Below are 24,295 nucleotides of genomic sequence, written 5' to 3'. Positions count from 1 at the left end.
CTAAAACCAAATAATTTAGAATTCTGAATACAATTTAAAATAATCTTTTAAAAAATGAAATATCAAACATATATTCTGCAATGGGTCTGAATTGAATCTTCGGTTTCTCTGTAAAATGATCTGCCTATCTTTGCAAAACATTGCTTTTTTTATCTAAACTTAATAATATAACTAGTATTTGATGCTTTCAATCAGACTTTATCTTACCATAATAAATGATATCGATTTATGCTCAATTGTAGCAGATATTCAAGATTATTTTTCTATCAGTTATCTCAATATCAAAAATCATATCTGTTTATAACTAAGTTGAAATACTAATTGTTCGAGTAAGTCTTATATAGCCTTCCTCTTTTTTATTGTTAAGGTTTGATTTATTTATTCATTTGTCGTATTTTTCAGGCTAAAGATTATCCATTGTTGGGACTATTTTCACGTTTATATCCTTATGATATCTTACTTAACAAGGAAGGACAACAGTCTGTCTCAGATGCTTATTCTGTAAGTCACATTCAAGGTCCAACCTTCCATGCAATTTTTTAAATAGAGGATTACAGTTAAAGTCACAGGATGATTTTAGTTGTGAATTAGTTTAGATATTCTTTTGATTGGACAATTGCCTATTATACCATTTCACTCTTTTAAACAATGTGAAAATTTGTTTGACCGCTTTAGTGTAAATTGGTCCTGAAACATTCTTATAATTTTGGTATTTCAATTCTCGGCCACAAAGCATTTCTTATTCACATTCACACATTCACTTTATTGCCATTTCAAAATAATACAAAATCTTATTTTGAGCAACCATAAAACAATTCTCAACTTCACAACCCTTTTTCTACAATTTGGCTATTTGTCAACTAAATATGCCTCACTTCTTCCATAAGCAAATAATTTTTATGATAGTGCGTTCGGTTTTTAAATATATTTAAATTTTTGTTTGACTTTACTTAATAAGGCCAGCTTTAATAGTGTCTGGTCATTATACTTTTTCCATATCTGGCTTGATGTTAATTCTTGATTCATTACTCTGATCACATTTTTCAGAAATTTGAAATCAAAGAAACGGAAAAAGATGATTCTATCATGAACATAACATCAGTCCAGTTGAACAATGGACAAGAAGATTCAAACACCAATGGATCTTTTGGGAACGTAACTTTGGATCTTGGTTCATCCAATTCTCAATTGAAGGTATTAGAAAGAAGGAAATATTCGATTATTAGGCAAGAAGTGTACATATGGATCCTTTTGTTATTATGTTGGTGTTGTTGTTGATCTTGTTTGTCATTCTTTTGCTTTGAACTTTTTAGTGGGTAAAGATTGTATTTATCGCAAGAAGGCTGTTACTTTTATTTATTTTCAAAAATATCTGTCTGCTTTTTTATGTGCGATCATGTCATCAAAATTAAAAAATTGCGCACTTTGCGGCAGTTTCGTGTTAGTTGCCAGTAGAGCTCGACCGATATATCGGCCAACCGATATATCGGGCCGATATTGCGTGTTTGCCGATATATCATATCGGCCCAACCGGCCGATATATATCAGCGTTAGTCGCTTTTCCACGTTCTAAAAAATGAGTCTTTTTCCCCGGGAAATATCTGCGGCCGAGCGTTTTCTTTTTTTCGCTTCTCTCATTTTGCCTTTCAATGAACAGAGTTCTCTTCTATATTTCTCTCTCTCTTTTATCTTTTCGTGCGGTGCAAAATCCTCGCCTTCGAATATCTTGCGTTCCCTCTAGGCTTGCACGTAATTCCGTAATTGTGGCAAAATCGATTACGTAATGACCCATAATTGCGATATTTTTTCACACATTTAAACCTATCATAAGACCATTTGAATCCACTTCTTTTCCGAATGGGACATCGAAGCTTGGTTTTCATATTACCGACAGTACTATACGCCGGCGACAGATGTTAAAGACAAATACCAAGGAGTGGATTCAAATTAAATTTATTCTGATTTTTATCTTTTGTGCTGGCATTAATTTTCCTTTATCACCTTCGCAAATTAACCGTCCCAATTTTATGCGATCAATTTTATCATTACCGACATTTATTACGGATATTTATGAAACGATAGTTGCCTTTTTAAAATCGACTTTCGTATTGAATAAAAATGTCGGGTTTCTAAGTTATTAATCAACGACGAGCGTATTCTCTCGTTTGATTATACCTGCGCTTGCCTCGCGACGAAGACTTGTTATTTCTCCGTTTTTTACATTATCCGACTTTTCTACATAGTTAGCATTTTATAATAATTATTGATGCTGAATTATTGACGATATTCTGATTACCAAGCTTCATTTTATATCAAATCATTTCGCGGCCTAAAAGTTATAACATTATTTGCGATAAATTTAGATCAAATAATAATTATTTAGCTGGCGGTAAATTCTTACCTGTAACTCGTTGTAAATTAATGCTAATAAGTTCTATTTTGTTTTTTTGTTTTTTAATGCGCTGTGATTTGTACTAATAAAAGTGATTGAGAAAGTGAAAGAAAGTAGCCTTCTCTCCTTTTGAGAGCCCATAGCGGCGGTAAATTCGTCTCATGTCTGTTTCACGGAGAGAAAGAAAAATACGCCTTCCGGAATTACAATCAACTATCACACATTCTTATTTATCATTATCAGCGCCGAATAAAAAAGATACCAAATCGTGAAAACAAAAAAGTCTGTCGGTCTTAATTGCGTTATGGTGATAACGCTCATAATAATATCATTTTGACCGTGAAACCAAACGCTCAAACGGGGTGGCAACGCGTCATGCCTTCCCCCACCTGCGTAACAAGAGAGAGAAAAACGGCTGCGAATATCGGAACTCTAACTTCTTCTACTTGTTAAACTCTCACTTTTTATAATCGACGGAATTGACTGCTTTGAAGGAGCACCTTTCATACGCGGAAGCGCTCGACCAATAATTACGACTTTCCTACGTAATTTGTAACTTCCCTCCCGTAACTCGAAAAAATTACGTAATTCCGTAAATTACGTGCAAACCTACTACTGTATGGATCAAAATGGACTTCTATAAGCTTTTTACTGACTGCCATTTTTCTTTTGTGCTTGGTTTTTTCAAACATTGCCTTCTGTATTGTGCATTAATGTGTGTTCTTATTATTTGCTGTGAAACTTTTATCGATGATGCAAGCACTCTGTAGGACTGCTTTATTTTTCAACATAAACTTTTGATTGACTGAAACTGAATTTTTCTTTCTATTTGTATTTACTGCGGGTTCAGGTTGTAGATATCGGTATGTCGATATCGGTTATCGGTCACTAGTTGGCCGATATATCGGTATCGGTGCCAAAAAGTGATATCGGTCGAGCTCTAGTTGCCAGGCAAGGTTGTAAAGACTGTGGTACCGGCAGTCTACTGTGACAGATTGTATACCCGTACCACTTCGATTGGTCTTCGTGTCCATATATTTGAGCATCGCTCTCTTGTTATCATTTGATTTTCTATTATCCATGCACATATTTCTGATTATTATTAGTATACAAAATCTTGAGTGTTACAAATGCCTTATATCCAGTGGTGAACCGTCTCACAGAATTTTATGAGAACAGCGAACCGGTTAGTATTACTGAAAAAAAAACATGACTTTTTGCAACAGAACCAAAAAAGCTGAAAAAGATCACTTTTGTGATTGAACCGGCTAGCAAAAAATTTGAATCCCACCACTGCTTATATCACACTTTCACAAATATTGTGATTTCTTGTTTCTTGCTACAGCATCTTTGCACTCAGTGCATACTGATCCACTGACAACCACAGTGTTTCCCAACCTTTTTTCATATGTTCCCCCTTTGCCTATTTTGTATCTGTTTATTTTTCTTTGATTTTGCCATTTATTTTTTTAATCTTGAAGGATCCTTAGCTAGTGTTACACGGTTTTTGCACGATTTGAATAGTTTATATGTACATAAAATATGTGTTTCAATAATACTATATAGCTAATCAGTATTAGTAAAATCACACTGAATACCAATTGGTATTTTTGTATATCTTTCCCGAAAACAACAGAATTTCTTCCTAGCTGCACTAACACAAAAGCAGAGAGAAAGGAGCAGTGATTATGCACACTTTACTTTAATCAACTGTTTACTAAAGTTCTTCTTTATCAGTTTGATTGTTATTTCTAGGTGCCATGTGGAAAACAAATGAACGAGAAAACTAATTTTGAAAATAAAGAATTTGTTATGACTGATTATCACAGACAACTACTTGCTGATGTTGTATTGACACATTCAACCATGGATTTTTGTATCATTGGTGGAAAGGTTATTATACATTAAAAAGATGATTCTATATAGTAAATAGGCTACAATATATTGAATATAATATACTCAACTCAGAGTGCTAACCAGTGACGAGGCTATTCTTTGCCATGTTATCCGTAATATGCTCCAGGGATGTGGAGTCTTGGCAGATTAGGAATCAACTCATTCGGGTTCGGAAAAATTTGACTCATGAGTCGTGGTCATAAAATTTTTGACTCACTCCAGTTATAACTCAGCGAAAATCAAACGTTGTTAACAAATATGTTGGCATATGCAAGTCTCCTGAGAACACTGAGTAAACATAATGCCTTTTAAGTTTCTTAGAAAATTTGGATCATTAATATGACCAATAAGAGAATGAAATACTCAATTTTCATTTTGATTCACCCTAAGTGACAGAATCTTTTCATAACTTGGGAATTAGCAATTTTGTTTTTATATTTAAGCTTATTCAGGGCATTTTAATTTTGTACAAATGAATTTTTGTATTTCCACAGGGCTGTGGGAAAACAACACTTGTGAAACAATTTGCCAATATGCTTGGTTATCTCACTGAGCCAGTACTGATGTATCAAGACATGACAGCAAGAGATTTACTCCAGCAGAGATATACGTCACCAAATGGTGATACTGTGTGGCGATATGCTCCTCTTGTTGAAGCTGCATTAGATGGAAGAATTGCGGTTTTAGATGGATTGCATAGAGTTAATCCAGGAACACTTTCTGTTCTTCAGAGGTATGCTGCGGATTCAAGAAACAATCTAGTTTTTAGTATATAATGGCTCAGTTTATTTGTATTGTCAATTTTCAAATGTTATGATGCGAAAACAAATCTTAGGCTTCCTATTATAAATAAATCAAAGGTAGAAATGTTCATCTCAATCACAGAGAAGGTCAATACCTAGTGAAATAACAATAAAATATCTTTTATTTCTTAAAATTTTCTGATTATTCAAAATTGTTCTGTGTTTTAAGGAAAAATTTAAGATTGTATATCCATAGACAATCCTCTCTCTCATTTTAGAGTTCTTTGTGTTGAATATGTAAGCTTATCAATTATGATTTGCAAATGGAAATTTGTCTTAATTTTTTTTATCATCAGATAAGATTACCTAAGTGAAATGACTAGCATAATCATGGGCATGTTTATTCATAAGCATCTCAATAAAATAAATTATTTTACTGGTTGATAAGGAAAGTATTTTTCAGTTTATGGCTGAGTTGACCACTTTGGTATGTATTAATTTACATTGTTTTGCAGGTTGGTTCATGATAGAGAGCTCACACTTCATGATGGTACTAGGTTAATACAGCATGATAAATATGATGATATGAAAAATACACTTGAATTAACAGAGAATGAAATGAGAGATAGGTATTCAATATTTCAAATATCATTTTTTACAATATTTTAATAAAAATTGTTTTGTCTATGTTATGACTTCAAAAACACTCTTTGTGCCTAAGTCACCTGTCTTCATCCATATCCATAACACCCATGCAGATTTTTACATTTTTTCTACAAGTTGTATTATGTGTAGTTAGTTGTGTGCTATGTAATTTAATATTGACTGTACATGTTCCATGCCAATTCCTGTGTATTTTATTCCATCTCTAATTTTATTAAGCTGAAAACAACACAAACTTTGTTATTTTTTAGTGGAATGCTACGAATTCATCCTTCTTTTCGAATTATTGCACTTGCTGAACCTCCCAAGGCTGGATCACCTAATCAGCAATGGTTGAACCCAGAAATGTTGACATTGTTCCTTTATCACAAGATGCCACCATTGAGCACAAAACATGAAATGGAAATTATTCAAGAAATGGTGGGAATTTTTTTTTTTCTCAAGTTTTATTTTCATTATATTGTTTTAAAAAATATATGTCTTGGTTGTGCTTTTACATTGTGGGATACATTTCGTAATAGAAAATTTAGGAGAAAAAATGTTACACCCATGCACCCGTACTATGTGAACCAAAAATGGCAGACACCGGAACCTAGTAGGTGAACTAGGTTAGAGCCATGATTTCAGGTATAAATACTACGGGAGTCACTTAGTTAGTCCCCGAACACGTAATAGAACTAAAATAAGGAAAATTGGAATAAAATTATGGCCTAACTTTAACCTGGTACACATACTAAGAGAGTACCGAAAAAGTAGAAGCCAATCGTCTTGTTTGGCAGGCAATTGGACTTGTGAGTGGAAATTAAAAAAAAAATTGTGTTATCTGACCTTATCAGACTTACACCTTCAGTAACTATCTCATTTACTGCTTGAACACTACAGTCAATTATTTAGCTTTACTATTTTCCTCGAGTCCTGTCCTGTTTTCGGAATATTTTTCATTTTCTTTTTTCAGGTACCCAGTGCTGCAAATATGCAAATATCAGGTCTTTTAGAATTGTGTCATCATTTACGAAATTCATCTGACACAAACATACAATCTATAGCAAGTTCACTCTCAACACGTCAGTTGCTTCGAATTTCAAGAAGATTGAAAAAGTTCTTGAAAGTTTCTGGTGATTCTGATAAGAAAATTATATCTGATGCTGTTCACAAAGCTTGTCTGTCCAGGTTTGCATAAAATGATCTATTGCAGTTGCACAGCAGCATAGTCCTATGACTCCTATCATTGTGCATGAAACATTTTACTGATTTTAGATATATTGGTGAAATATTTTGCTGATTTTAGATATATTGGCGCGGCAGTGTGGCACACCGTGCTAAGCCTTAGGAAATACCCTTGCCCTCGCACCTCTTGATTACTCTGCATGGGTTCGCAGGTTCGAATCCATGCGGGGATGGTATGTGCGAGAGGTTCGCTGGACTTCTCACCGCCGTAGGGTGGTTCATGTAATTGCTGGTCAGTTACGGCTTCCTTCACCATCAAGTCCAGAAACATATCCATGAAAATTGGGTAAATTCTAATGATCCTAATTGTGCTACCTTATTTGCTTTTCAGGTTTTTGCCTCAACTTGCCAGAACAGCTCTTTGTGATGCTTTACAGAAGAGTAAATTACCAAGTGAAGGATTCAATATTGCAGAATTAAGCTTGGATGATATATCTTGTATGTGCAAATTCTCTATTATAATAATCTACCGGTAATATTGAATTCCACTGATACTTATTATTCCTACACTATATCATTAGCCTTTCTTAGTTCTTTAGTGAAATATAGTTTGGGTTTGAAAGCTGTAAAAATTTATTGCTTGTTCATTGAAATGTTGTCAAATAACAGTTCAAGTAAATAGTCTAATTTCAGTTGTAATTTATTGGTAATGACCAGCTATGATTTGTTATATTTGTTTAATTAAGCAAAATCATGCAGGTTGTACTAGGATATTGTATATTGAACAATATGTCCTTACTTCCTACTTCGGATTCGTATGTAGCCGTTGACACAAGGATGCTTGAACGAGATAATATTAAAGCAATAAATAGGAATACCATTACGTCTTTTTTGAAATAGTACCGGTAATTATATTCGAAAATTTTTTTTAGATTATAATCTAACCTCGGACAAAACAAGATATAAATTAATTATGATTGATTACCGGTAAGTAATATCTTGTTTTGTCTGAAGAAGTTAGACTATGATATAACGAAAACTCTTCTATTTCATCCATTTACGTGTCAATTCATTATTTTTACTCTTCTGAAGGTGAAATAAAGGATGGAAATCTTCGAATTGGAGAGACTGTAGCTCCAGTGTACAAAGAAACACACGAGAGTGGATCGTCAACTGCCAAAGTACCAGATATTATCTTTTATGATAATGCCCAACATTTATCTGTTATGCAAGACATGCTACAAGATTATATATTGGGAGAGCATATATTACTTGTGGGAAATCAGGTAAAAGGCTTTCGAATTTGTATTCGTAGAGAAAATTTACCTTCTTCAGAGTCATGCTATAGATGTTTTATTGGCAAAAAGTATACGCCATTCTAGTTTTCTCTGATTCTGAATACAAATAAAATAGCACTGCAGTAAGAATAGTAGTACATTACAAGATTTCATGTCGAAAATAAGTAATTTTCGAGAAGTAGATTTATTTAGTGTGTTCTAATTAGTCATGGATCGGCATATTAGAATATTTTCTAGGATTCTAACTTGAAATTAAATTATGTGTGAATGGATCTATTTTGATGCGATATTGTGTTATTTACTTTTTTAATTGGAAAAGGATGCAATTTGTCCTTGATTTCAAAATATCATTTCTATTTCAGGGTGTCGGTAAAAATAAGATTGTTGATAGATTTTTACATTTGTTGAATAAACCAAGAGAATATCTTCAATTACATAGGTAAGTTAGTCTTACTTATTCATAAGAACCTTATTTCTCAACATCTATTACAGATATTTTGTATAAACTTGACATCAGCTAAAACCATCATCAACATGTCAACGATGGTGTAACAATTGAAGTTGAATAATCAGTCAATCGGACAGATTTTCAGGCATAAGTGCGATCATTATCTCGTTTACGTGATTTTGCTACATAATTGTCAGTTTTTTCTAAAGTTAAGTTAAGGTATAACTCCAATACCTCAATGATTGTTTCCTCTTCAGAGGAGATTTTATTGTAGTAGCAGTAATCGAAAATTAGTTCTGCAATAGACTGGCTTAAGATATGTTAAAAGTATAGATCGTTAAACAGTTTTGCATCAAAATTGATTTCTGTGAGCATCTTTTACTTACCTTATATTATATATTAATATTTGACAGAGATACAACTGTTCAAAGTTTAACTGTTCAACCGACGGTAAGAGATGGCACAATTGTATATGAAGATTCTCCATTAGTTCGGGCTGTTAGGTTGGGACATGCTCTTGTTGTTGATGAAGCAGATAAAGCACCAACCCATGTTACTTGTGTTCTGAAAAATTTACTTGAAAGTGGAAGAGCAACTTTGGCTGATGGAAGAAAAATTGTGTCTGGTCTGTAAAGATTACTTTTACTCACTGATTCACAAAAAACAATACAAGCTTCATATGCACTGTGGCGTTGTATTGCGACACAAAAGCTTGAGCATTTTGTTGAAATTCTATAGCAATTATATATCATAATAATGAGGTGGAAATTTGATTAATTTGATCAACCATTTGCAGTATTTGATTGTGGTCTAGGGCCATTGTATATTGGTGGTAGTAAAGCACATTTCTAAGTAATATTTCTTGCTCGCTAAAATGGAGAGATTTGAAAAAATCAATCATCTGATGTATTATATTCTTTAGATGTACCTTTTTATTTTTTAACTGTTTGTCTTAACACTTAAAGTGGTAAATTATATTATATAATTTTGTCTTTCTGTGAAGACAACCTACTTGTTATTTTACAGATGAAAGGGAATTGGAGAACTTGCTTGAATATCATAAGAATGAAGATGTCATCATTATGCATCCTGATTTCCGAATGTTTGTTTTGGCAAATCGACCTGGATTTCCTTTTCTTGGAAATGACTTCTTTGCAGCTATGGGTTAGTTCAAAATGTCACTTATTCCGCATAATGATTTTATACTCTTTATTACCACACTTTTTAATGCGGATGTTCAGTTGTAATAGAATATACTTCGTTGATACATAATATTGCACCTATTTCACACCCTAGGGGGAATATAGTGAAGTGGATGGTTTTTCAACCATAGGACAGTCATAGTTTGAAAACTTCATCCCGTCACTACATTCACCTCATATCTAAGGCTGCTGCAGTTTTCATGATACTCTCTCCTTTATATTTTATAAGCTTTTCGCTACTTTACATTTCCTACCCTTGCAATCAAATCAATTGTGTTAAAGAACCACAAACTGTTTTGGAGTGTTATGGTGCAGCAAATTGGCAGGGTTCATATTTGCATCTTGCAGTGCAATTTCATCCACTCTGTTTAAAAATTATGGTTTGAATTTGATGAATGTATATCCGAAAGATTTGAACTTATCTACAAACGGTTCTGCTTTAACAATTGGCAGTGCTAGTGGCTCATTATTTAGTCCTGTTCAATTTTATTTGTGATGTTAATGTTCGATAGTTTGTTGGTCTATTTTTATTCATGAAACTCTATCACAAAGGTCCCCAACATTTTTTGTTAAATCCTCCCTTCGCCTGTTTCGGAACTCTTCATGCTTTCTTCCTCCCTCACTATGCATAAGTAGAATGTTAGCTAGTGTTATGCACAGCTCGCACTCCTGGTTTTTCACAGTTTAAGTAGTTTATGATGTGTGCATAAATTAGTATTGTAGTAATAATAAAGAAGCAAAGAATATTAGTATTATTATGGCAAATACAAAGAAAAATCCATCCTCAAATACGACAAAATTCTTCTGTGGTGGCGTGGCTCTAGAATATAAATGATAGTGATATTTTAATCAGAATTTTTTTATTTACACAGGTGATGTGTTCAGTTGTCATGCTGTTGATAACCCGAGTGTTGAATCAGAATTAAAAATGTTACAACAATATGGAGAAGATGTTCCGGTACATATTTTAAAAAAATTAGTTGCTTCGTTCGGAGAATTAAGAGACATGGCTGATCAAGGACTAATTTCTTATCCTTACTCGACAAGAGAAGTTGTCAATATTGTTAAGCATTTGCAGGTACGAATTTATTTTTAATTTATTTTTTGATTTTCATATTAAAAAAAATAGGGATATAATGTCAGACCTGGTGCTATACCTTCCTTCCCCCCCTATAAACATTCCACTAACTTTTGTAGTTGATTTTGGTTTATCGTGAAACTAAACAAAATGTAGTCATTATTTGTATAACTGTGTGGATATTAGGCTTTCTTTGCTTCTTCGGACATAAAAGCCAAAACAAAGTGATATCAAATCTTTCACATTTACCGGTAGTCTTAACACCAGATCGCTGAGATGTGATCATTGAAGCGTGGCGTACAATTTTTAATTTTGATGATATCAGACCAAACTTTGAAACTTTGAAAAATGAATCACATCGAGCCCACAGCTATTTTTGAAGTAAATAAAAGTAGCAGCCTTCTATCGACAACAACAAGCTTCAGCTGGAAATTTTAAATCAATTGGTCCAGTAGTTGAAGAGAAAAGCGATTTCTTTCACAGCAACAACATAATAACAAAACGGTCCATAGGTCCTCTTCGTGTCAAATAGGTCCAAGGTTCTGTGTTCCTAATCATGAGATTTAGGTTCGGTTAAACTGAAATTACCAGTGGATAGTTTTATTGTATTACCTTTGTTTTATTTTTTCAAAGGAATTTCCGAAAGAAGGTCTTGCAAGTGTGGTGCGAAATGTATTTGATTTTGATGCGTACTCTACAGAGACTCGTGAACAAGTAGAATCAGTCATGCATAAACACGGAATTCCTATTGGAGCTCGACCACAGAATGTCAACTTGTCTAACCAGTGAGATAGATTATGGTTTTTCTTAGTAAAACTGTCACAAATTCAACAATTCATAGCTGTTATCGCAAGCGTCATTTTGTGATGACATCATGTTTAGAATTTTTTTTTGACCATGTTGAATTTATATATAACGTATTTATTCTTGAATGACGACATAATTTTTTCTAATTTGTTGCTATCTATCATGACAATATGATTACTTTTACTTGTCTCTTTTTTCTGAAAGCTACTCGAAATCCCTGACTCATTTTTGTATTTTGGAGTAGTACATCACTAGTAATACATATTTTGGCTTCAACTTGGCTAGTATATGAGCGATCAATTTGATCAATATACAGAGTGTTCATCAGGTCCTGTTACAAATTTAATTATGCTATAAAGTCAGTCTCAATATATCTTAACCTAGTTTTTTTTAATTTTAATCAGTATTTCTTCAGGTTCTTTTACTTGATTTATATTTGTAGGGACCAGCAGACTATATATGGTATCAATCAATTCCCGTCACAATTTAAAATGTTTTGAGACTTTATGAACACCCTTTATATTTATTTAAGACAGAAACTGACAAACATGTACAATTCTGTTTTGTTCAATTAGTTTTCAATTTTTATTTGTTGCAAGCGAATTCATACTGAACCTCTTCCTATTTTATTTTTTAATTTTGAAAATGAATAAAATAATTATAAATTTGCAATAAAATATACAATTATTATTCTGCCTCGCGTTATTTCAAATATTGAGAAAGGAAGATGGTTCAGGATGAATGTGCTGAGAAGTTAGAAAATTTTAGTTACACTCAATGTAGGATGTTTGAATGTGTTAATTATTGATATTACATGATTATTAATCACCAGGGAAGATTTTCCTAGATTCCGCTATTCCCTTAGTTTGGTGAGAAAGTGACGAGCACTAATTGTCTAATTTGTAGCTTGTGTCATAGGCAATAGCATACTGGGGATGGAGCAATGGCCATGAATGCAATAGATTTATGTTTTTTTTAAAACACTTGCCATTTTTGGGGCAAGGATTCAGGGTAATTATGATTATTGGAAATTCGCTGTATGAAATTTACATTAAGACCTTCTAGAGTAAATTTCACGTAAATCAGTCATGGCGAAAAATTTCTTTATCTTTCAATGAACTTTGCTTGATTTACATCAAGCTCTTGTCTGTAACTACAATTTCTCTTGTTTTGAATTTTTGATTCCCCACTTCCAATAAAATCCTGGGCATAACATTGCTACTCTGGTAATCTTTTCAACCACAGAGATCCCTACCTGTCTCCGAGTAACTGTTAATAGGAATGTAGTTTTGTGCAATTGTGCAAGACTGTTATTGCTGGGCTAACTAGTGTCTCATTTAATTTAAGCCTTCCTATTCCACCACCAAAATTATCTGGATATTGGACTCTTATGAATGAAGGAAAGAAAATATGCAAACCTGAAGTTTTACGACCTGAAATTAAGGTAGGAGACTTGTGGGTACTCTCGAAGTATGTGCACCAAGATGGCGCACATCCTGAACATAGTATGTGTACCAGGTTAGGGTTATCAGGTTGTGTGCCATCTTAGTGCACATACTTCTGGGGCGCCGACTAGTCAGAAGTGATATATGCACAGATGTGTCGGGTTCGCACCTCAAGATCCTCAAATGTATAACTCTTATTAGATTCCACTGTCTTACTTTGCTGATCATGTAGTCATTAATGGAATCTTGAAGCTTAGTATAAGTATCGTCCCATTTTGAAATCCAGGTATAATATAATACAGTCAATATATTCTGCCATTGAATGAGACTTCTCAAGTATCGGATATACCAAGTTAAAATTTTAATCTACATCCTGTGGAATAATGTAGTAACCATATCAACTTATACACAGTTTCTGACATTAGATATCTTAGGACAGTTTATTTTTTTGTGAGAGTTGTCATGAAAAAAACTCGCCCACTGTGATATATTCAACTTACTATGTTTCAAAATTATTCCAATTGCATTCTCGGTGTACAGGGACCCATCTACCTGAATGTCCAAAATTATGAATTGGAAAGAATCGAAGATCGAGCTCTCACTTTTACAGAACAAAGAGCACATTGGCAGATTCCTAACCTTTCACAGGTTTCCATTATCAGTGATATTGCTATCACTAAAGGTGAGAGAAAGAATTGGTTTCATATGTTAATTCTGAAGTCAGTTTTAGGTATTGTTTATAGGAAAATGATGTAAAAAACTATTTTCTGTTTTTCAGAAAAATTCTCCATATTAGATTGAAATCATGATTATGTGAATTTAAAAAGTCAATTCCAAATTACTAATTAAATAAAAAAAATTCTTGCTATTGAGATAATGTAAATTTTTATATTTTATAATGTAAAGTCCTATATTTTGATGAGTGGAGAGTTTTACCAATATCTATTAATTTTGTTAAAAAAATTTTTGATGACATGAAACTTACAAGGAGCGCTTACTCTACCACAACAAATACTAAGCACTATATAAAACGTATAGTGTGTTCCACTTTGATACAATTCGTCTTGTCTTGTCTAGATCCCACCAGTAATGATCAAGTACATGTTGCTGTTGTGAATTCTCCTGCACTTTACTCTCATCAACATGGATCTTCTCATATCAAATATATGGATTTGTTCGATGTTTTCCCAAATGCTGGTCCATCATTCCAATCTATCATCAGAATTGCACCACTAGGAAATCCTCTCCGAGGACAAGTAGTTTTGTTTGAAGAAAAGGTGATATTGAAAATGTATAATAACACTAAGCTAATGGGTCATTACTTTTTATAATGGAAAATGTGTGGCGAAAGCATAGAGAAAATTGAATTTAAAATCTGATATTTTTGAAAAATTTAGGCACAAGAGTTCAGGAAATATATGCCATGGGCAGTGGTAATGGTTTTGTTGTCATTGCCCTTCTCGGAAAGCGGTTAAAGCCTATCGACCACCTTTGCATTATTCCATTATTCGGTTCGATTTGAGAAAAATATTCGATTCGATTTGAATCAAAAAAATGTTCGATTTTTTGACGCAACCTCTTTGATGATTCGCTGTAAAATTTATTATAAACTTTCATATTTGAATTTGTAGACAAATATTGTCTTGGTGGTCGATACAGACTCAGGATCTGTCAGACGATTGGTAATACCTGGATTAGATCGTCAGTTAGGAATCGGATCAGTTTCTAATTTGTTTCGAACGTCGTCTTCTGCATCATCCGCACCAGCTTCTTATAAAATGTGTTCTGATCACAGTAATGAATTTGGATCTGTTGTTTTCTATCAATTGAATGGGTAAGTGACACTGTTAGATGCCAGTTCCTTAACCCGAGCAATCACAGGTCCTTCGAGTTGAGTTGATTCCAAGTCGCTATAGTAAATTTCCAAACCGACATGAAAAATGGATAATTATAAATCAACCTGACACTTGAATGTGAACTGTTGAATTTATATCTTATGTTAAATCAAATTAAACTGGAATTTATTCATGTATTGACAACATTTATTTTCTATCAACCTATTTTAAGTTATTGCTGCAACCAGGCATATATGATTTTTTCAATTTCAATGTGATTGAATCTAATCGGTTAAATTTACTAAAAAAAAATTCTTTATAAAAGACTCGAAATTATCTTTGATACAGTCGAATTTGTGTAATTCATTTTATATCACTATATGACAAGTCACCCCAAACAATTGAAAAAGGTGTTTTGACACCAATTCTAATTAATGAATCAAATCTTCTCGACATTGGTGAGTTGCCGAGCAAAATTGTCTTGAATCATCAATATTATCCTACTCTCCGAAACAACAAGAGTGATAAATTGAAATAAAAAGTAAAAACAAATTTATATATATTGACTCAAGTTAATTAGTTGATGCAAATTTTTACAGACAAAAGCTTTATCATGTAGATCTGATTGAAGGACAAGTTCATAGGTACGATGTACCATTCTTCATTGGTGGATTTCATATGACTTCTCACAACAAGTGGCTGATGATTGAAGCTGAGACTAACAGGTAATAAATAACAGAAATAGGAAATTAGGATGAATTGCTGTTTGGCATTCCACTTAATACCAATAATTCTCAGCTATTCCTAAAGTATAACCTAATTTCAATTGGTACAGTAGATACTTCCAGGCAGAACATTATTTATATTTGTGCTATTTTCTAGTCGAAAAACAAAACAAAACAAAATGCTTCAATGGTCATATAAGAGGTAATAATAATGCTAGCAGGATGTGAGCCATGAGTATCAATCACTTGCTCACATAAGCAACAAGATCACCATCAAGCTACTGTGTGATGTGTTTAATTGATGTTTAAACTTTTTCGAGGTCATGTTTGAGTGATTTGATCGAGTTATCATTATCCTACAGTGCTTTACCCACTGAATAAGTACATCTGGTAAATGATGGTAATTTTTTAAATTCCTGACCTGGGCCGCTATTCTAATGTTTAGAAAATTTTGAAAATTGTTGATGTATGAAAGATCTGTTGGATACTATTAAACTTTATTTTGTAACATTGATGTCTTTTGAATAGGAAATTCTTACTGACTGGATCTGACGAAGATATTCTACCATCCAAATTAAAAACATTGGAGGAGGAAGGAGTTAGCAAAGGTTGGGGCAATTACACAGGTTGTTTTCTGCTTTCAAATATTAATATAATTTTAAAACTTCTTTCATGCACCATGCGCCAATATCAAGTAAAAATGTATTTTGTATCTATTTTATTTCAAAATCCGAACACAATTGAATTGTCAAGTTAAAAATTAATCAAAAACCGAAATTAATGATTATTTAAAGTTAGTAAGTAAAAATAATTGTACAGTAAATTCGATACAATGAAGCAGAAAGTCACATTCCCTGATAGACAATTTATCAACACTAGAAGCTATTTTGCCCAAATATGGTTCTAAAGGTGTCTATATAAGCTGTCTGTTTTTGGCATTGCCTTGTCCATTGAGGCATAGATATGGAGGGCTGATGGTAGATTTATCATTGATCCAACTGTATTTGTATTTTTGTGATTTGTAATATGGTATGTGTATGTGATATTATATTTGACAGAGATAACCCAGGAGGAACTTCTTGCTACAAGTTGTGAAGATATGAGTTCAGAATCTCTTACTGAAGTTTTGCAACAGTCCGTATCATCACCGAATCGATTAATTGTTGATAAACATAATTTTGCACATTGTGTTTTGGGTTTTCCTGATTTGGAGGTTTGTCTTGTCATTTTTTGTGCTGTGAATGCCGAGATAACATGAAGAGTATTCATAAAGTCTCCATTTTTTTAAATTGCAAAGGAAATTTATCCATACCATTTATAGTTTGTTGGCCAGTGCAGGTGCATTATATGAAGTAAAAGTACTCAAATGAACACTGATTGAAATAAGACAAACCAGGTTAAAAAAATATTGAGAACTCACTTCATATCAAAATTGAAATTGTTAACAAGACTTTATGAATACCCTGTATATCTTGGCATTACCAAATTAATATTTTGTGCCGTTTTATAACAAACAATATAAAAAAATTCCAGGCACCTAGTGAAGTTCACTCATTTCCCAGAGGAGAATTGGTGATTCCAGAACAAAGTAGGAATTTGTTTTCTTCCCCACCCCGAACTCTACCGCCATCCAGCTGTGTGGTGTTGCCAGAAATTGGACAAGTCATCAGAATAATGCCAACTAAAGATACACCGGATGGAGCATTCAAAGATGGTAAATTGTCTATTCATTTCAGTAACAGTTGCAACTCATGTATGTTTTTTCATACTTTACTGCAATTCATTTCATAATATTTGAGATTAGTCAGCCGTAAGGTACAAATTACTACACACATAGTTTTATTTAAGACGAATAGATCTATTGAATATGAGCAATCATAATTATTTTTTTTATTTATTTAAATTTGTCACACCTAAATATGTTTGGTTTAATACCTTTTATTTAATTAATTTTAAACTAAGATTAGAGTTTGAGATTTATCCCTTGGCATAGGAAAGTTATCACAATATCGCATACATGCATGGCCAGGGACATGATTATTGGAGAAATTGGCAATTTCATAAATCTTTTTGGTCGATGGAAAACTTATATCACACATGCTAAAATTATATAATCAAATTTATATAAAAACAAAATTATACTTTGTAATGTTTTTCTTTAGATAACAGACCAGAAAATGCTGCAAATTGCTTGGAAATTGCAGATGTGAAAAATCACAAATTATTTTATCTTCCTGTTCAAAAGTAAGGTTTTGATAATATGGAATAATTTAATGATTTGTACAATGATTGTAGACTAAATATGAATAATGAGTGATTGCTACCATTAGGCATGGTTACACAGGGATTTGAAGCTCTGGCTAAACTATATTACCATATGTGCTTCTCATCAGTTGTGCATGTCTAACTAGGTAAATAGAGAGATTTATTTTTGGCATTGTTAGCGTAACTCAAGTATCAAAATCTTGGATTTGGATTAAACTTGGATTTGAATCCAACTAGGACAACATTTATGTTAATGTATTTTTGAAATTGAAAAAAAAAATCAAAAATTCCAGACAAATTGTTTATTGTATTATCGTTTATTTCTTTTTTACAATTTCTTATTTAGTCCTGTCTACACGTCACCATATGTATCCTGGCAGAAATCAATATCAGATAGTGGACTGGTTTTGACATCTGGTTCTGGAAATATTGTCTATTCTGTGGATACAGCTGGGTGAGTTTATTTTTAGACACAAAGTGGACATACGGATCGTTTTGTTTTTATGTTGTTGTTAGAATTCTTGTTGTAATTTTTTTGTGAAAAAAATCGTTTTTCTCTTTAACCACTTGACCAATTGTCTTGCTAGAAGGCTAATACTTTTATTTTTTTTTCAAATTTCAGTGGGCTTCATGGAATTTATTTTTGTTGTGTGTGATGATGTCATCAAAATTAAATAATTGCGCACCTTGTGGTGGTTTCGCGATCGTTACTATCTGGTGGTCGGGAAGACTGCGATACTGGTACTGTGAAAGACTGCATACTTGTACTACTAAGCGCGGCGGTGTCGCCCATCGTGCTAAGCGTTAGGAATACGCTCGCCACCGCACTTCTGATTACTTTGCGTGGGATTCGCAGGTTCGAATCCCATGCGGTGATGGTTATGTGAGGGAGGATTGCTGAACCTCTTTCCTCTTCCCCGGGATAAATATGTAAATCTTATCCTTATCCTTACTTCGCTTTGGCTGTGTCCATATATGTGAAAATCGCTCTCTTGTTCAAAAAAGTGATAACGATAATCGTCCGTCCGCCCATGGCTCTATACATTGAAGCAGTTAACTTTATAAAGCTTGTTTGTATCGAAAGATATAAAACAGTTTCAGATGCATGAATGTTGTTATGAATAAGTCAATTTTACTATTGTGTGTGGTTATATGCTGAGGTCAATACCTGCATATAATGGTCTGTTATGTAATGTAAAATTGAAGATTTTTTTCTTCATATTTATTGTCAGATGTGTTCGAGAATGGGAAACTGAATTGATGGCATTGTCAGATTCATTAGCTGAATGGATAGCAATGATTGGTGCTGATGCAGATAATTCACACATGCAGGTATTTTTTCTGAATCTTGTAATAAAGCAACAATTAAATTTATTAAATTTATTTCTCTGATTCAATGTAAATTGGAAAGACAGACAACTTGAATTTTTTTTTTTTCATTATCAAATTTGATTTCTATAGTTGAAAATCCATTTGCGCATGTTTTTTATGAATGTTATCTACGGTAATTAGAATATTTAATATTTGAAGATATTTATTCTGAATATATATTTTGGTTATCTCTAGTAGTACTTTTAGAATTTTACAGAGATGAATAATTTGTGGATAAAGGATGGGATTCACATAAGAAAAGGAAAGAGTAAAGTCCATAATATGGCTTCATCATAAGATATCACAGCCTCTCGTCTGGTTACCAGTCATTTGATTTAGATGCACTGGCTAATTCATTGTGGAAGAAAGCCTTAAGCACTCAAGGTGGCAAGAAGTCCAGTAATCCTCTTGCACATAATTATTCCCCACATTATTCAAACCCATGCAGGGTAATTTAAAGGTGAAATGGCAAATGTATTGCTAACACCATTATAACGGTGTGCCAACCACCGGTATACTGCATTGTAATAAAACTGTATAAAATGACAGATAACATCTGAAAGAGAAAGTGGTAAAGATGTGACAGCACCAAAGCATGGAAAAGTTGATTCTAAAAATGAACCTCATGTTGGTGGTAATATGTGGGCTGGTGGAACTGGTGGTCGAGATACCGCAGGACTAGGTGGTAAAGGTGGACCCTATAGATTGGATGCTGGACATGATGTTACTCAGGTTTGCTTGTTTTATCAACTTTTATTTAGTCTATTGTTGTCATGCATAAGTCACGCTTATAAAGTACTTTTTTCAACACCTTTGCAAATTTATTTGCAGAAGTAGAACAAGTTTTTTGTTTTCATTTTCCATTGAAAATATACGCTAATTTATGTCAAATTATACAAATTTAAATTTGGCTTATTTTTGAAACTTGTATTCTCCATTCTTAGATACCAGACTGGGAAAAAGAAGCTGTTCCAGAACATGTAAAAAAGGCTGCAAGAGAAATGGCCCAAAAAGCATTCCAAGCAAGGTATTCAATTTCTTTATTGAATTATTGTCAAGTGTTCTTACTTATTGAAAAAGAAACTTCAGCGAAAATGGCGTTTGTGGGAATGATCAGTAATAAAAGTTAAGGTTCACAAACTATGTTACATTTTATATATAGTCTCATTGACGCCATGTTGTTCATTATAGAGTATTTTGTTATTCTTTTTATTGCCTATAAGTTATTGTATTCCTGCACAATCAGCATTTGAACTTCTAAGAAATTTGAACCATCTACAAAATATTCTTCGAATACCATACACTTGATCTGAGCTCTGGTAATGACTGTGTATATATAGGAAAATATTTAACTGCACTGTTTCTCATATCCTATTTTATTAAGTTCTTTATCTTACACTATTTTCACTCTACTTAGGTTGAGAGAAATCAACATGAGTGAGTATGATGCTCACATGTATGAATCTTTTTCATCTTCTGTCAGACGACAAGTGAAATCTCTTCGTATTATTCTTGACAGTCTTCAGGTATGTTGACATTGGTATTGCAATATTCTGAATTGATGAAGAATATTATCGAATAAAGCTTAAACTGATATAAAAATATTTTTGTACAGGCAAAAGGCAAAGAACGCCAGTGGCAACGTCATCAAATGACTGGAGAACTGGATGACATGAAGTTAATTGAAGGTTTAACTGGAGAAAAAAATATTTATAAACGAAGAGCAGATCAAGAACCAGAGGTAAGTTGTTATAAAATGAAAGTATATAATTCTCTTGTTTGAATTTTTCTTCTTATATGCTACATGAAAAGTAAAAACAAGCCTACTGATCAATCGCATATCAATATGCAGTGTTTATTTGGTCGGATATCCCATACTCTACCTTAGTTGTTAACTAAACAAGAGGATGTTCTGCTATTTTGTGTGATGAAATTATCATTATCCTATCTGGATTTCTTGTGTGTTATATTATAATACATAAAAACATGGTCTGCTATTTTTTTCTCTCTTATGACAAATATAAAAATGTTCTTAAATTAAAAATAATTTTTTATAGCCTGGAACGCCTCAACAAAAGCCAAAAAGGTTGAGAATTGTTGTTGATGTCAGTGGAAGTATGTATAGGTAAGTAAAAGTTGATGTTATGCAAGGTATTTTACTGACAATTAGGCATTGATGTATAACATTCAAATCATGAGGCCCATTTTTGAGTTGAATCATTTTTTATCCTGTTTTGCAAAGGTTCAACGGCCTTGATAACAGACTGGAAAGATCAATGGAAGCAGTGTGTATGGTGATGGAAGGTCTGGAAGGCTATAAAGAAAAATTTAAGGTAATCCGTTATTGCCTTGTAATTACTACTAGCGGTAGTTATAAAGTTTAACATTGTATTGCCTATTTTCGCTCTATTGTGATTTATATTGTAGTTTTCTACAACACAAAACAGGAATTTGTTATGTCATTATAAACCGAAACCATTCCCTTTCGACCTACTCAATTTATTACAGTCTGAGCGAGGTTGGAGGCCACCGCGGTAAAATTATCGTGTTCCCAAGCAATTATTAGGAAGTTCCTTCGTATTTTTTTCTAGTATGATATTTGGGGACATTCTGGTGATGGGTATGAAATTGAACTGGCGAATGCTGAAAAACCTCCAACAAACAACAAGGAACGACTGAAAGTGATGAAAACAATGCATGCTCATGCACAGTTCTGCATGAGCGGAGACCACACACTTGAAGCAACAGAATTTGCTATCAAGGTTTGTTATGTAGCGAACTTTTTTTTTAAATTGTCTTTCCTCTATCAAAAATTTGGAATCATTAAAAGAATGCAGTTTCACTTAGGTTGTTTCATAATTTTTGTTATCTTTCATTTTCTGTATTGGTTCATGCATTCCAATGCTTTGTTTGCTAGAAGTTTTCCTACACTCCGATAGTAGCTCCGATGTTTTTGTGTCTACAGCAACGCAACATATAGTTTTTTTTTATGTTTACTAACCTTTGCTACATGGAAAGCAAGCATCGACAAAAAAAATCTACAAATTCTTATCATATGTTTGCAAAAAAGATATTTATAAATTCTTTTGTACAAAAGTCTGATTTTGTTTGATAGTATTTTCATGCTATGTTTTTATTTATCAAGTCCGTTAAAAATGAAGAGGCAGATGAATATTTTGTCATAATATTGAGCGATGCAAATTTGGATAGATATGGAATACGACCAACAAGGTTTACAGAAGCACTAACTCGTGATGAAGAAGTCAATGCATTTGCAATATTTATTGGTTCACTCGGTGATCAAGCTGAAAGGTATTTAAGTACATTGACATATAAGATGGATATTTTAATAACTCAATCAGGCAACTTCTCAGGTTTTTTAAAAACACGCAAATACATCACATGGTGTTAGAAACAAAGATCCTGATCTTAACTGGTCGATCGATTCCTATATGATTTGAACTGTCTTGTTGAATTTTCGATACAACGCTTATTTGCGCCTTTCACTCTGAACAATACCCTGTACTAGCTTCCACCGGTATGTGAGGAGCTATTATTATTTGGAAGAATGTGTGGTTATGCAATCCCTATCTAATTTATTTCACCCTGTGTGAGCTGGTGGCATGGCGTTTAAACCCGACAGCTGTAATCAGGGATGTCAACACAGCTAAGTCTAACGCTTTAACCTGCTAGGCGATCACTCCGCACAAACATTATCAATATAAAAAATCCGGCGCGCCTGAAGTATGCGTACCAAGATGGTAGACACAGGAATGTAGTATGTGTACCAGGTTAGGTTTAGGCCATAATTTTAGGTATAAATACTACGGGAGTCACTTCGCTATTTCATGAAATCATAATAAAGCTAAAATAAGGGAAATTGGAATGAAATTATGGCCTAACCCTAATCGTGTACACATACTACATTCCGGTGTCCGCCATCTTGGTACGCATACTTCAGGAGTACCAAAAATCCTATTCGATTTTGTTACCGCAATCTACTCATTTTTGGAGTAGGTTTTCCAGTAGGAATGAAGCATGTAGTGGTATAAAATATCCCTATTAATTTAATAAAAGTTCCCCTTCCTGACGAATTTTTCATATACCAATATCTGTTTTGTTTATCAGGTTGAAGAAACAACTGCCAGCAGGTCGCTCATTTGTGTGCATGGATACCAAAAATATACCTCAGATCATGCAGCAGATATTTACATCAACTCTACTCAGTACCAGATAATAATTTACATATTGAAGTTCTTTAATTAGAATCAGTGTTAAATGCAATCAATAATAAAATTGTGGTTTATTTAATCATGAGTTTTTAAATTAAACTACTTATATTATATATATATATACACTCGAATGAGCTCGAATAAACCCGAATTCCAAACTTGTAGTTGGCTGAAAATGATTTGCACTTGCATAGTGTTACATAGGTTGAATCTTTCACCTTAACAAGATGCTTGTTTATGCAGGATTTCCATATTTATCCCAGGGAAAGGCAGCGAGGCAGCTTAATCGTATTGTGGGCTTCAGCCTCTTGTGTTCGGTTCCCAGTCTATGTAGGATTATTGGAGTAGTTGACCATTTTCTGTTTCAGACCCATGAACTTAATATTTAAGGAAGCCAGCGATATGTGAAGAACCCTGCTACGAAGCCCAGTAATCCTTTGGCTCATGATGATGGACTTGACATTGCGCAAAGTAATCAGAGATGTAATGGCAATCATGTTCTGAATGCCCGACACTATACACATGAGGAGGAAAAAGGTACACACACAGTCAGTGATGAGTGGAGTATGACTTCTGTATATTCAACCCAGTAAACTTCATTTTTCCTAGTAGCAGCTCATAATTGATGTAAACCCTGCATCCACACGTTCAATTCAGCTTTTCTATTATTTTCAGGCATGTGGCACTTTGTATGGCCCTTAAATCATCTCATTTATAGACGGGGGTTG

The 24,295-nt window shown here is 33.4% G+C and overlaps 1 protein-coding gene across 2 annotated transcripts in view; it reads left to right on the top strand.

Moving 5' to 3' along the window:
- LOC120346689 (von Willebrand factor A domain-containing protein 8-like) overlaps nucleotides 1–23,726 on the top strand; it is a 31,425-nt gene extending 7,699 nt beyond the window's left edge. Inside the window, exons 8-41 of one of the 2 annotated variants that reach the window (XM_039416493.2) lie at nucleotides 403–501; nucleotides 1,048–1,194; nucleotides 4,148–4,285; nucleotides 4,783–5,021; nucleotides 5,547–5,660; nucleotides 5,946–6,114; nucleotides 6,650–6,864; nucleotides 7,253–7,359; nucleotides 7,954–8,147; nucleotides 8,522–8,598; nucleotides 9,021–9,232; nucleotides 9,634–9,771; nucleotides 10,682–10,887; nucleotides 11,521–11,672; nucleotides 13,042–13,138; nucleotides 13,680–13,821; nucleotides 14,217–14,416; nucleotides 14,771–14,973; nucleotides 15,574–15,699; nucleotides 16,228–16,307; nucleotides 16,758–16,912; nucleotides 17,233–17,413; nucleotides 17,862–17,943; nucleotides 18,311–18,418; nucleotides 19,197–19,296; nucleotides 19,885–20,067; nucleotides 20,280–20,362; nucleotides 20,753–20,861; nucleotides 20,951–21,076; nucleotides 21,393–21,460; nucleotides 21,578–21,668; nucleotides 21,927–22,097; nucleotides 22,481–22,647; nucleotides 23,464–23,726. In XM_039416493.2, the coding sequence (XP_039272427.2) occupies nucleotides 403–501; nucleotides 1,048–1,194; nucleotides 4,148–4,285; nucleotides 4,783–5,021; nucleotides 5,547–5,660; nucleotides 5,946–6,114; nucleotides 6,650–6,864; nucleotides 7,253–7,359; nucleotides 7,954–8,147; nucleotides 8,522–8,598; nucleotides 9,021–9,232; nucleotides 9,634–9,771; nucleotides 10,682–10,887; nucleotides 11,521–11,672; nucleotides 13,042–13,138; nucleotides 13,680–13,821; nucleotides 14,217–14,416; nucleotides 14,771–14,973; nucleotides 15,574–15,699; nucleotides 16,228–16,307; nucleotides 16,758–16,912; nucleotides 17,233–17,413; nucleotides 17,862–17,943; nucleotides 18,311–18,418; nucleotides 19,197–19,296; nucleotides 19,885–20,067; nucleotides 20,280–20,362; nucleotides 20,753–20,861; nucleotides 20,951–21,076; nucleotides 21,393–21,460; nucleotides 21,578–21,668; nucleotides 21,927–22,097; nucleotides 22,481–22,647; nucleotides 23,464–23,572 (4,788 nt within the window). In that variant the 3' untranslated portion in view covers nucleotides 23,573–23,726. Of the gene's footprint in view, nucleotides 1–402; nucleotides 502–1,047; nucleotides 1,195–4,147; nucleotides 4,286–4,782; nucleotides 5,022–5,546; nucleotides 5,661–5,945; nucleotides 6,115–6,649; nucleotides 6,865–7,252; nucleotides 7,360–7,953; nucleotides 8,148–8,521; nucleotides 8,599–9,020; nucleotides 9,233–9,633; nucleotides 9,772–10,681; nucleotides 10,888–11,520; nucleotides 11,673–13,041; nucleotides 13,139–13,679; nucleotides 13,822–14,216; nucleotides 14,417–14,770; nucleotides 14,974–15,573; nucleotides 15,700–16,227; nucleotides 16,326–16,757; nucleotides 16,913–17,232; nucleotides 17,414–17,861; nucleotides 17,944–18,310; nucleotides 18,419–19,196; nucleotides 19,297–19,884; nucleotides 20,068–20,279; nucleotides 20,363–20,752; nucleotides 20,862–20,950; nucleotides 21,077–21,392; nucleotides 21,461–21,577; nucleotides 21,669–21,926; nucleotides 22,098–22,480; nucleotides 22,648–23,463 lie in introns of both variants that reach the window. The other variant, XM_039416492.2, reaches the window with a different exon arrangement.
- Nucleotides 23,727–24,295: the final 569 nt, after the last annotated feature.

Source organism: Styela clava, chromosome 8 (assembly GCF_964204865.1).
Source record: "Styela clava chromosome 8, kaStyClav1.hap1.2, whole genome shotgun sequence".
NCBI lineage: Eukaryota > Metazoa > Chordata > Ascidiacea > Stolidobranchia > Styelidae > Styela > Styela clava.
This window is presented reverse-complemented; position numbering and strand designations above follow the sequence as displayed.